The sequence below is a fragment of the Indicator indicator genome, chromosome 32 (assembly GCF_027791375.1).
Source record: "Indicator indicator isolate 239-I01 chromosome 32, UM_Iind_1.1, whole genome shotgun sequence".
Classification (NCBI taxonomy): Eukaryota; Metazoa; Chordata; class Aves; order Piciformes; family Indicatoridae; genus Indicator; species Indicator indicator.
The window spans coordinates 9328712-9340662 of NC_072041.1; the positions used below are offsets into that span (position 1 = coordinate 9328712).

General features: G+C 59.7%; 3 protein-coding genes across 3 annotated transcripts; all 3 read right to left on the bottom strand.

The window, feature by feature from the left end:
- Window positions 1–730: 730 nt before the first annotated feature.
- On the bottom strand, window positions 731–1800 carry C1QB (complement C1q B chain). Its single transcript, XM_054395048.1, has 2 exons — window positions 1641–1800; window positions 731–1305 (listed from the first exon to the last, which is right to left on the bottom strand). The coding sequence occupies exons 1-2, from the start codon at window positions 1798–1800 to the stop codon at window positions 731–733; spliced, it is 735 nt and encodes a 244-aa protein (XP_054251023.1).
- A 2919-nt stretch (window positions 1801–4719) lies between these two features.
- C1QC (complement C1q C chain) lies at window positions 4720–5656 on the bottom strand. Its single transcript, XM_054395037.1, has 2 exons — window positions 5470–5656; window positions 4720–5267 (listed from the first exon to the last, which is right to left on the bottom strand). Exons 1-2 carry the CDS (start codon window positions 5648–5650, stop codon window positions 4720–4722), a joined length of 729 nt encoding a protein of 242 aa, XP_054251012.1. The 5' UTR covers window positions 5651–5656.
- Window positions 5657–7948: 2292 nt separating this feature from the next.
- C1QA (complement C1q A chain) lies at window positions 7949–9172 on the bottom strand. Its single transcript, XM_054395068.1, has 2 exons — window positions 9010–9172; window positions 7949–8514 (listed from the first exon to the last, which is right to left on the bottom strand). Exons 1-2 carry the CDS (start codon window positions 9170–9172, stop codon window positions 7949–7951), a joined length of 729 nt encoding a protein of 242 aa, XP_054251043.1.
- Between the last annotated feature and the right edge of the window lie 2779 nt (window positions 9173–11951).

Sequence of the window (11951 nt, forward strand, 5' to 3'; positions counted from 1 at the left end):
CTCCAGTGCCACCTGCCGGCAATGACCCTGGGAAGGAGCCGGAGCGCTACGGCTGGCCGCGCCAGGCACCGTCTGCCCCGGGGCAGGGAGCTCTGTGCCGCCCAGACCTGCGGGCACCGGATGCCCAAGCAGACCCCGAGAGCTCAGTGATGATGCCCAGCTCGTGTCTGCCCCCCCGCCCAAGACCCCTGATCCTCATCCTCTTCATTCAGCCCCTTTTAAATCCTAGACCCCCACCCCTCTACCCCCTCAGTCACCCCCCTCCCCCCCAGCAAAGCTCTCCTCTCGTGTGTCCTGAGCACCCCGGGTTACATCCCCGGGGACTTTACATCCTGCAGATGCCATGACTGGGCTGGGGGCTGCAGGCAGCCCACCCAGGTACAGTGCTGGTTGTCACCTCCCCGAGGGACAGGGACATCCTTGGGGTCCTCAGCTCTTATCATAGAATCATAGAATAGCAGGGGCTGGGAGGGACCTCCAGAGATCATTGAGTCCAACCCCCCCCCTGCCAGAGCAGGGTCACCCAGGGCAGGTCACACAGGAACACATACAGGTGGGTCCTGAAAGTCCCAGAGAAGGAGGGAAACCCTAGGCAGGAAGGAAGCTGACATTTAATGTGCAGGACCAACAGCAGTGGCACCGAGCCCGGAGCAGTCATTGCCAGGGGACTGCTCAGCCCCGCGGTAGCCAGCCAGCAGCAGGAGGGCTCCAGAGGGACACCTTCAGTGGGCTAAGCATCGGGGAAGATGAGGAAGCCAGAGAAGATGCTGTCAGACCCTTCTATCCCCACCAGGGAGTTCTCCTTGGTGGGCTCCAGCCAGACAGACTCATTCTCTGCCAGCCTGAGCACCACGCCACCTGTCGTCACCTGGTAGCTGCCCTGCACGTAGTCACAGAAGGTCACCACTTTCTCAGCCCTGCCGCCAGCCTGCCCCTTCTTCAGGCTGAGGCAGAGGTTGCCCCTGGAGGTGACGTGGTAGGTGAAGTAGTAGATGCCCGGGAGGCGGCAGGTGAAGCGGCCGGAGAGGCTCTCGTAGTGCTCCTGCTCGTTGGCCAGGACGCGGTTGAAGCGCACTGCCTGCTCCTGCCGCGGGTAGGAGCTGAGCGACCTGGCAGCGCAGAAGGCAGACTTCACAGTGGCCTTGTAGTCACCGTGGTCCCCTTGAGGGCCAGGGGGTCCCAGGAAACCTGGCAGTCCCCTTCCACCAGGGATGCCCCTGTGTCCGGCCTCCCCGGGGAGCCCTGGCACTCCTGGGTCTCCCTTCTCCCCCCTGTCTCCTTCATTCTCCACCTGGCCAGGGTGACCTGGAAAGCAGGAGGAAGAGTCCTTGTGGTCAGAGTTGAGCCCCACAGGTCTGTGGAGAGGGCACTGGGATGGAAAACACCAGTACCTGCACTAGGGGGTAGGTCAGCAGGGACCCCTGCCCACCCTTTGCTCTCCTGCCTCCTCCCTCCCCAGGTCCCTTGGGGTTTGTGGTCTGCTCAGTCCCTTCTGTCCCCAAGCATCACCAGTGCCTGGTAAGGCCCCAAAGGGACTGGCAGACCAGGGGTTGCTTTCCCAGGACCATGCCTGGCACTGCCTTTCCCTGCTCCTGGTGTTCCCAAGACAACCTAGTCCCCACCTGCAGCCTGCTCCTTACCTGGCTCTCCCTTTGGGCCATTCTCCCCATCTCTGCCATTGCTGCCAGGCAGTCCTGGTGCCCCGGGGATGCCTGGGATGGTGCCGTAGGTCTCGCAGAGGTTGGCACTTGCAAGCTGCCCTGCAGCCAGGCAGAGCAGCAGCACCCACAGGGTCTGCATCTGCTGGAGCATGGAAGGTTGGTGAGGGGCTCGGGCAGTGGGAGGGATGGGAAAGACACTGGAGGCTCTGGAGGGAGATGGTCAGAAGCACATCTGGGTGATGCCCACAGGGAGGGAGCACATCCTGCTGCAGAGCCAAAGGCACTGTCCTGCTGGCCTCAGAGGGCCCAGCCCCTTGGGCATGGGAGGCTGTGTCAGTCTCTTCTCACTCTTAGGTTACCAGTTTGTAAAAGCTCAGAGCTTTAGTCACGTCAGTATCTGGGGTCAGGTTAGCCTGTCCCAGGCTCTGATGTCCAGCCTCACCATGCTCCTGCCAGGGACATGGGCTGCAGGTCCCTACTACTCTGAGTCCCCCCAGCTGCCCCAGAGAAGTTCTCCATCCCACCTTAGGGCACACCTGCAGGGTAAAGCCCTCCCCCAGGCCAGGGCAGCTTCATCATCTGCAAGGATATAGCTCTTGCTTCCCATCAGCATGCCTGAGGGACAGCTTCAGTCCTTGCAGATGGCAATGACATCCCCAAAGCTGCCTCCTAACCCCTGTGGGTTCCTCTCGTGTCCTGCCACACATCCCAGGAATGTTTCTGGATCTAACCAGACTCACTGGGAGAGTCATCTGAGCTTCCAGTCCCTGGGCTCCCATCTTCCTCCTGCCCTCCCTGCACCCTCCAGCTCAGCTCCATCCCCCAGCTCCTGGTGCAGCTGTGGGAATTTGGGGGCTGCAGCTGGATGTCAGATAACCCCAGCTGCATTCTCTGGCCTCAGGTGGACTGGAATGCTGCTGTCAGCAGGATAAGAGATTGGTGAGTTGGAGCCACAGCAGCTTGGATGTGGCAGGGACCAGGACCAACCTACAGGGTCCCAGCCCATGCCCAGGCAGATGGCAAGAGCATCTCAGGGCAGAAGGGCACCCCCAGGGCACCTTTCAGACTACCTACTCCCTAATCATCCCTCAGGGCATTTGCCATCTGCCCTTTCTGACTCCCCCTTCCCTCCACCCGGTGGAGAAGGAGAGGTCAGGATCCCCTCAGGGCTCTCTACCACCCCAGCCTCCTTTCTCTGCTGCCCCAAGCCACAGCAAAGTGCCAGTGCTGCTGCTGTGTTCCCCACATGCCCCTACCTGCAGTGGGGAGCTGAGGCTCAGCCTTGCCAATGTCTTGCCCTTACCTTGAGCTTCTCGTTGCAAGGATGGGGAGATGGAACAGGAGCCAGCAGCCTCCTGCTTGGAAATGCCCTTGAGAAGCAGAACTTTGCTGGAGGGGTTATTGTGAAAGGATCTGGGCCACATCCCCTTTTTCCTCTTGAGCTCTTGCCCTTTCTTCAGGGCCACTTTCATATCCACCACACTGTCTGGCAGCTCAGCAGAACATGCCACCCCCAGACAGCACCCCAGGGCCCCTCGGGCATGCAGCTCTGCCCTGGGGAGCAGAGTGGTGTCTGCTGTGCCCTGCAGGGTCCCTGGCTTCTCCTCAGGTGTGCTTGCTATTGGGAACACTGCTGGGAGCTCTAGACAAGAGCTCCAGTCAAGTCCCCTCAGGACTGCATGCACTTAGCACCCCTCAGGCTTCCCCACACAGACACAGCTCTGCTGGGAGGTACCAGCAGGCCTAGAGGATGTTGCAGGGTCTCAGCATCCAGCACCTTGAAAGTATCCCTGCAGGCTCTCCTAACTGTGGTGGATGGGAAGTGGTTTCATCCTCTGATAAAAGCATTTCCAGTCCTGCTTTCTGCTGATGCCCTGCAGAGGTGGAGCACAGGGGAGTGACCTCCTCTGGCAGAGAGCACTCAGAGAATTACAGAATGGATTGGGTTGGAAGGGAGCTTTAAAGGTCATCCAGTCCAACCTGAAAACCTTAAGCCACCAGGAAGAGTCTCCACAGTGTCTTGGTGGACTCCACAGCCAGGAGCTGCTTCAGTCTGGCTGAGGGTACTTGCCCTGCCCTGTCCCTGGTGGTTGTCCTGTGGCACCCTGTGCTTGTCCCAGCCACTGGAGGCATGGCTGTGAGCCTTGCTCTGTGAGCTGTGGCCCTCTGCAGCTGACCTGCATCCAGCTGGAGGGGAAGGGGAGCATCAAGGTGTCTGATGGAGGAGCAGTAGTGCCCTCCAGGTGGGGGCTGTGTGTTTGGGACTCTTCCCTCCCTGCAGTCAGTGCAGCTAGGGCCCAACTCCCCCCCCAGCAAAGCCAGGGCTGTCAGTGCTGTGTGATGCTCACTGATGGGGAGGGTGGCTGAGCCTATGAGGGTTGGGGACACTCTGGGGCCACACAGATATCCAGATGTGCACAAGCCCCTAACCCCCAACCCCCATCCATCCACCCTTCCATCCATCCACCCTTCCATCCATCCCTCCATCCATCCATCCCTCCCTCCCTCCATCCACCCATCCACCCATCCATCCATCCATCCATCCATCCATCCATCCATCCATCCATCCATCCATCCATCCATCCATCCATCCACCTAGGAACACTCTAGGCCAGGTGCACAGGGGAAGGCTTTATTGACACTTTCCACAGCCAGGTGATGGCAAAGGTTCTGCTGCAAGCCTGCTCCAGGACACTTGGATGCCCCTGGTGCCACTTGGGTGGGAAACAGAGAGACACAAGGAGACACCTCTGACTCTGGCAGCAGAAGGTTCTCAGGGTGGATGAACATGGCAGTGCCAGCAGAGCCCTGGGGGCTTGGCACCCTCACTCTGGGTACAGCTACATCCACAAGTGCCAATGACCCTTGGTCTGTGGCTACCTCTTCTTGGTGGCCAGGCCAGGAGGTTGTGCCTGGCAGAGGTGGCTGCCCCCTGTGCTGGGGCTTCCCACCCAGCAAAGAGGCCTGGAGCGTCCTCAGCGAGGGGCTGGGGGTGAGCAGCAGTGTTTGCAGGGCAGGGGGAGGAGGTCAGCGTGCTGGGGTGGGCTCTGGTGGGTCTCTAGTCTGGGAAGAGCAGGAAGCCTGAGAAGATGCTGTTGGAGCGGTCGGTGCCCACCATGCCATTGTAGTCGTTCACTGTCAGCCAGACCTGGCTGCCAGTGCCCAGGCGCAGGAGGGCACCACCAGAGCTGACCTGCAGGGCGTTGGTCTGGTGGTCACAGAAGCTGGCAGCCTTCCTCCCATCCTTGTGGAGGATGGCACAGAGTGTGTCTGTCTGTGAGGTGTGGAAGACAAAGTAGTAGAGGCCGGGGAGCCTGCAGGTGAACCTGCCTGAGGTGATGTTGTAGTCATAGTTGGTGTTGGTGATGATCTGGTTGAACACCACAGGGATGTTCTTCAGGGGGTGCTTCTTGCTCTGCCTCCTGACTGAGAATGCTGACAGCAGCTTCTGCTTGTAGCTGCCTGGCATGCCTGGCACCCCTGGTGCTCCCGTTGGCCCAGGAAATCCATCAGGACCATGCATACCCATGGGGCCTGGCTCACCTGGCATGCCAGGGCTGCCTGGTTCTCCTTTCATGCCCTTGGGCCCTCCTGTTGCAGGGAAACCTGTGGGGCAGAGGGGAGTGAACAGGAGTCAATGGCAGGATGTGAGCAGAGGCTCTTCCAACCCCTTCCCTCTGGCAGGAGGTGGCTGTTGCCTCTCTCCAGCCTCCTCTTCTGCTGCCCTTGCACAGAGGATGGAACAGCCACAGAGGGTTCAGTGGCCACCCTTCAGCAGCCTGCAGCCTTCCTCCCCTTGTTCACTCACCTGGCTCGCCTTTGGCTCCCTTCAGACCATCCCGGCCATCCTTGCCTGGCATCCCTGGCATGCCTGGCAGGCCTGGAATCCCATAGCAGCTGTAGGGGGCATCTTCTGCCACAGTGGACCCCAGATTCAGGAGTAGAAGGACAAGGGCCAGATGGAGCTGCTCCCAGAAGCCCTGCCCCATTTTGGTGCTCTGGAAAGGGAAAAAAAGTGTTGGGGCAGGAGCCACAGCAGAGTGGCTTCCAGACCATGGGGCAGAGGTGACTCCATGCTACGGGGCTGGCAGCACCTGGAGCACCTGGCTGCCATTGCTGTGCCCTCCATGTCCCCCATGCCAGCTGCCAGGTGGTGGGGAGGCAGAGATGCAGAGACAGGCCTAGGCTCATCATCACCCCCAGGGCAGGCTCCGATGGCACAAAGAGGGTTGGACCTTGTGCCTGGATGCAGTACCCATGGCCAGCCCAAAGCTCTCCTGGTCTGGTGTCCCCAACCCACTGCAGATGCTGCTGCAGACCAGCTCCCTGCACCCAGCTGATCTCACCCTTGCTCCAGCAGTGTCCTGACTTCCTTGGCTCTGCCTGTCAGGATCCAGTCCTCCATCAGCTGGGGATCAGCCAGGACAGTGCCTGGACCCAGGGGCTGGGTCTTCTCCCAGCAAGGGCAAGTGTGCATCCCCCTCAATGTGTGCAGCCTGACAGTGTCTCTGCTTCTCTTCTCCTCTCCACAGCCCAGCACTGTGCCATGCTGCTGGACCCCACACCCCATGCAGCCTTCCCCAAAGACAAGGACCCTGCAGCACCTCTTACCTTGGCTGGGGAGGGAGCAGGGCTTGAAGTTCTGCACTGCTGAGCCCTCTGGTTGCTGTGGCCTCTGCCTGCTGGCACAGCATCAGGGAGGTGACTCTATGACACCCTCACAGAGGAAGTTATAGAGTTAGGAAAGGGCCCTTGGGGACCCAGAAGCCCCAGCTGGCCCCTAGCCCTGTTTCACATCCTCCTGCCTGGTTGTTTCCTCTGAGCCAGCACTTTTCCTGGCTGTCCAGCAAGACCTGTGCTTGTGCAGCTGCAGCAGCAGGGGCTGGAAGGACAGGAATGGGATGAGCCTCTGCCAAGAGATGTGCCACAAACCCTCCAGCCACAGTGGGGACTTAACCCACCTAGAATCCCCTGCCTTTCACCCATTCTGAAGTGGGCAAGTGGGGAGCAGCATTGTGGTGGCTCCATGGAGCTGGAGATGTGCAGGGAAGAGGCCTCTCCTGGCTCTGGTGGGTGATGCTGCTCCCCTAGGCCATGGCACTGAAGGACATTTCTCCCTGAGGTTTCTGACCTCAGACTGGTTGCCCTCTCTGCACCTTGCCCTGTGCTCTGCCAGCTCTGCTGGGTGCTGGATTTTCTGAGGTCCCAGCATCCCTGGGCAGGATGTTTCTCCTTGCCCACGACCTGGCCTCCTCCACACGAGTCCAGGGATGGAGACATTTGACTGCCTGATGTATGCAGCAGCTCCTTCAAGGAGCAGTCTCAGGGTATGGCACCTGCATGGCTTCCCTGATGCTTTCTGGCTGTCTGATACCTGGGCAGGTGCCCAGTCTAACTTGATGCCCACCAGCCTCACTCCAGGCCAAAGAGAGAAGAGCATCACCTCACAACTCCACCCTCCCCCCCCCCCCCCCCCCAGCATCAGTCACCCTGAGGCCCCTCTCCCTTCTTGCTGAAGGCTGGAGGACCACAGCTGCCTTTCACCTTCCCAGGAGAGTCTGGGTACCAGCAGAGGACCATGTGGAGGGGGGGGGGTGTGTGTGTGTGCATCATCTGCTGCCCGTAGAGGACAGCCGCCCTGGGACTTCTCAGAGAAAGGACTCACACAGGCTTGCCTCAGTGTTTTCCCATTCCTCCCTGTCTCAGCTCTCCCTGCACACTCAGCTGCCTCAGGTCCTTCTGCCTTTGCAGTTGGGGTCTGTGCTTGGCCAAGGGCAAGCTGGGATCACTGCTCTCCCTGGGACATCAATGGTTGGGGAAAGACACAAGAACAGGAAAGAAAACCCAAGCAGCTGTTGTGGTAGAAGAGTTTATTCATACTGATGGGGAGGCCATGAGAGAGAGTGGTGGCCTGGAACCAGCAAGGCCTTTGCAGTGGTTGGGGCAGCAGAAGCAGTGGCACACAGTGAGGTCCTGCTAGGAGAGAAGAGTCAAAGCTGGGAAATGGCCCCCAGTGACTGCCCAGCAGGAGAAAGGGCTGCTGGGGCCAGCTGTGCTCTGCCTCCAGGATGGAGCAGGCAGGCTCAGCTTGGAGGCAGCTGCCAGAAGGGCTCTTACAGCCTGGTCACTTCGGGACCCTGTCAGGAACACGGGACCCGTGGGCTGGCTCCGTTTGGGACCATCCCCGTTTGCCGTGGTACTGACCCACCCCACACAGTCAGAGGAGGCAAAGCTGCAGGCACAGGCTGAGACGCTCTGGAGCTAAGCAGGGCCGAACCGAGGGTCCCTCAGCCCAGCTGCGGGGACAGCATGAAGCCACTGAAGACGCTGTCGGCCTCGGAGCCGCTGTAGATGGCGCTCCGGGCCGGGTGGGTGCTGATGGAGATGCGGTCGCCCGCGGCCAGGCTGAGCACGGCGCTGCCGGAGTTGACCTGCCGCAGCCTGCGGTTGTTGTCGTCGCAGAAGCTGGCCACGGGCTCCCCGTTCTTGGTGATGCTCAGGCACAGGTCCCCGACGGACACCACTTGGTAGGCGAAGTAGTAGATGCCGGGGATGCGGCAGGTGAACTCCCCGCTGCGGGGGCTGTAGTGGCTCTCCTCGTTAGTGATGATGTTGTCGAACACCACCGTGCTGCCCCCGGCCGGGGGGGACCTCCGGGAGGCAGAGAAGGCAGGGCGCGGCTGATCCATGGCGTCACCATCTTGCCCCTTCAGACCTTTCAGCCCCGGTGGCCCTGGCATGCCGGGGGAGCCGAGCAGACCCGGCAAGCCCCTCTCCCCCGGGCTGCCAGGGGTCCCCGGCTCTCCTGCATCCCCTTTGGGTCCTCGGATGCCGGTGCTGGGCAATGATTTCCCTGGGGAGAGAGGGAACAGAATCACAGAACCATTTAGCTGGGAAAAGACCTTCAGGATCATCAAGTCCAACCATCAGCCCTGCTCTGCCAAGCCCCCCGCTAAGCCATGTCCACAAGCACCTCATCTACACTGCTTCTGAACACCTCCAGCTGTGGGGACTCCCCCACCTCCCTGGGCAGCCTGGGACAGTGCCTGACAACCCTTTCAGTGAAATTCTTTTTCTAATGTCCCTCCTAAACCTCCCCTGGGGCACCCTGAGGCCATTCTCTCTTGCTCTGGCCCTCCTTACTTGGGGGATGAGACCAGCCCCCACCTCATGACAGCCTCCCTTCAGGGAGCTGTAGAGAGACACAAGGGTCTCCTCTCAGCCTAAAGGTCTCCCCTCCTCAGGAGGAGAATTTCCTGCATGTCTGATCTCTCCTGAGCTGCTTTCCCAGCCCATGATGCTCCCACCAAGAGGCCACCTGACACACTCCCCCCTGGCTCCCCCTTACCTGGCTCTCCCATGTCACCCTTCATCCCTGGCCTCCCATCGAGGCCAGGGGCTCCTGGGAAGCCATCCTTGCCATCAGGTGCCCGACACACACCTTCCTCCAGCAGCACCATGCCCAGCACTGCTGCCAGGGTGCCAGTCACCAGCCAAAGCCTGGGCTGCATCCTGCCTCCCTGCAAGCAGAGGGGTGAGGGAAGTGGGGATGGAGGCAGGCAGGCAGTGGGCACAGGCACACCAGGTGCTGCCCAGCAGACGTGGCTGCACACCACATGTAGTGCTGAACATAACTGCATGGAAGGACTCTGAGGCTCTTTCCCTGTGTGATCTGAAATCATTGTTGGCACAGAAAATCTCTGGCATGTGCCCATGGCCAGGCTGTGGCTGGAGAGCTCAGGACATGGAGCACAGCACAAAGCCTTTGGGTATGTCCTGGGCACACATCAGAGGTGTGCAGAGAGTGCTTCTTCCAGCACTGGGGGAGCAAGCACTGGTGCAGTGAGAAAGCACAAGTGAGCAAGGGATGCAGAACACCACCAGAGAAGGGACAAACAGGAGTGGGATCCACAGGCAGAAGGGATCCAGATCCTCAGCACAGAGCTGGGAGGGAGAAGATATCTCCTAAGCACACAGACCTAGCCCAAAAGCTGAGGTGCTCAGCTCAGGCCAAGCCTGCAGAGCCCAGGGATGCCCACAGCCACTTGGTGCAAGGACAGATTCCTGCAGCCTCCTCCCTCCTCCCCCACATCTTCTCCCTCTTTTCCTACTTAACCCCTTATGGAGGGGTAAGTGAAGAAAGGAGAGGGACAGGGAACAAGGACTGGAGAGCAGTGGCAGAGGAGCTGTGTCCCCAGCGATTTGGGGTGGCTTACCTCCTTGCTGGGGCTGAGGACTGACCAGCCTGAGCAGCAGCTGCTTGCTGGAGGCTCTTCCCTGGGTGCAGGGAGGAAGAGGAGCAAGATGGGGGGGTTGGGGAGGGTGGTGGTGGTGGGGAGGATGTGCTCACAGGCACCAGGGTTTGCCTGGCTGGGGAAGTGTCAGCTTTCACTTTCTCTTCACTCTCTTCCCCTTTGCCTGGTTGGGGAGGTGCCAGCTTTCACTTTTTCTTCATTCCTTCTTCCCCTTTCCCAGGCTAGGGAAGTGTCAGCTTTCACTTTCTCTTTGCTCTCTTCCCCTTTCCATGCCTGACCTTGGCTGTGCTGGGCACAGGGAAGGCTCAGCAGAAGTGCAGGGCTGAGGGGTTCCCAGGCTGACTCAGCAGCACAGTCCCTGCAGCAGGGGCTAGTGTCACTGGGCACACAGCAATGCAAGGGTGCAGGGTGCAACAGACATGGCACAGCTCTGCCACTGCAGGAGGGGACAGGTGCTGTGGCCATCCATCCGGGCTGTGGGCTGCCACTGGTACCCAGTGCTGCCCACCTTGGTTCTGCACTCGACAGGGCTCCAGCCGAGGCATCGTCAGTGCCTGTGTGGCTCAGCAGGGCCTCAGGAATCCCTGATGAACATCTTCCCACTGCCCTCCTTCCAGCTCTTTGGGGACCTTGTCTCTGTAGCAGAGCGGAGAAGATGAGGCTCTCTGGCACTGAGGTTGCTCCCAGTCCTCTCTGAGTGGCTGTGCCCTGCCCCAGGCACACCTGGGCAACCCCAGAAGCTGAGCACAGCCTCACCCATACCTGCAAGTTTCTCCCACCAACGAGCCCAGGGAAGGTGCCCAGGGATGCACATTCAGCTCTGGCACAAAAGCAGACAAACATAGTACCCAAGCCCCAGCAGTGCCCAAGCCCAAGCCCCGTGGTGGCAGGGAGCAGAGGGAGGAGATATGCTGACCCCAGGAGGTGAACATCCTTGGGACCCTGGGGCTCAGCCAGGCCACCCTGTGGGGGATGCAGTGGGTGGCTATGAGAGGCTTTCTGCTCCATATCCACCTGGAGTCTCCTTTCAGGAGCCCTGTGACAGCAGGAGAAAGAGGCATTGGGGTGCCCAAAGTGAAGGCAGCAGCAGCAGCTGGAACCCAGAGGAGGATGTTCAAGGAAAGAGGATGGTGTGCAAGCCTGTGAACAGGATGGTCTCAGAGCCCCTTGCCCACCACCTCTAGCAGTCCCCAGGAAGGCAAGGCATTGCTTCCAAAGCAGATGAAAAAAAAGCAACCATCAGCCCAGAGGCTCTTGCCAAGCAGGGCTTCACTCATCAGTGCATCTCCATCAGCCTTTGGAGATCTGTCACTGGGCTGGTCTCTAATACATGGAAGTTGCCCTCTTCATGCCATGCAAGAGAAGCTTTTAATCACCCTGTCAGCCCATGATAAATCAGGTGTCCAGGAGAAACAGAGCTGTGTGTTATCAGCAGAGTTCCTCTATCAGCCAGACCTGTAGTCATGTCAAGAGAAGATGACAGGTGGGTTTGGAAGGCCCTCCCTGCCCCCAGAGCTGCTGCTGGACACTAATTGTATTCCTGCCCTCCTGCCCTTTCCTCATACACAGCCAAAATGAGACCTCTCCATCATTCCATCCAGGACTGATTGATGGCTGTGTCCTGGTGCTCCCATGTCCTTTGTCCCTGACTGGCCTTCACCCCATGCTGGGTGGTTATGGATGTCCAGCATCTGCTGGAAGCTGTTGTTGGCCCAGGCAGCATCTCCTCCAGGTACCTCTGAGTACTGCTGAGCCCCCTTTGACTCTCAGTGTTCTGTGCTCAAGCCAAACCTTCTCCCTGTGATCTGTGATCCTGAGCACTTCCTCCTCCTCCTCTTGAGCTGCAGCTGGGACACAGAATCAGCCTTTGCTGCCTCCTTTAGCCTTGCAATGTGCAGCTTTAGCTGGGGCAGGAGGAACTGCCTGGGGCTGGGTCAGCTCCTTCCTCTGGGAGCAGTGCCAGGGGAGCAAACTGGGGGCTGTGACCTCTTCTTAGAATCACAGAATCTTTTTGGTTGGGAAAGATCTTTCAGAT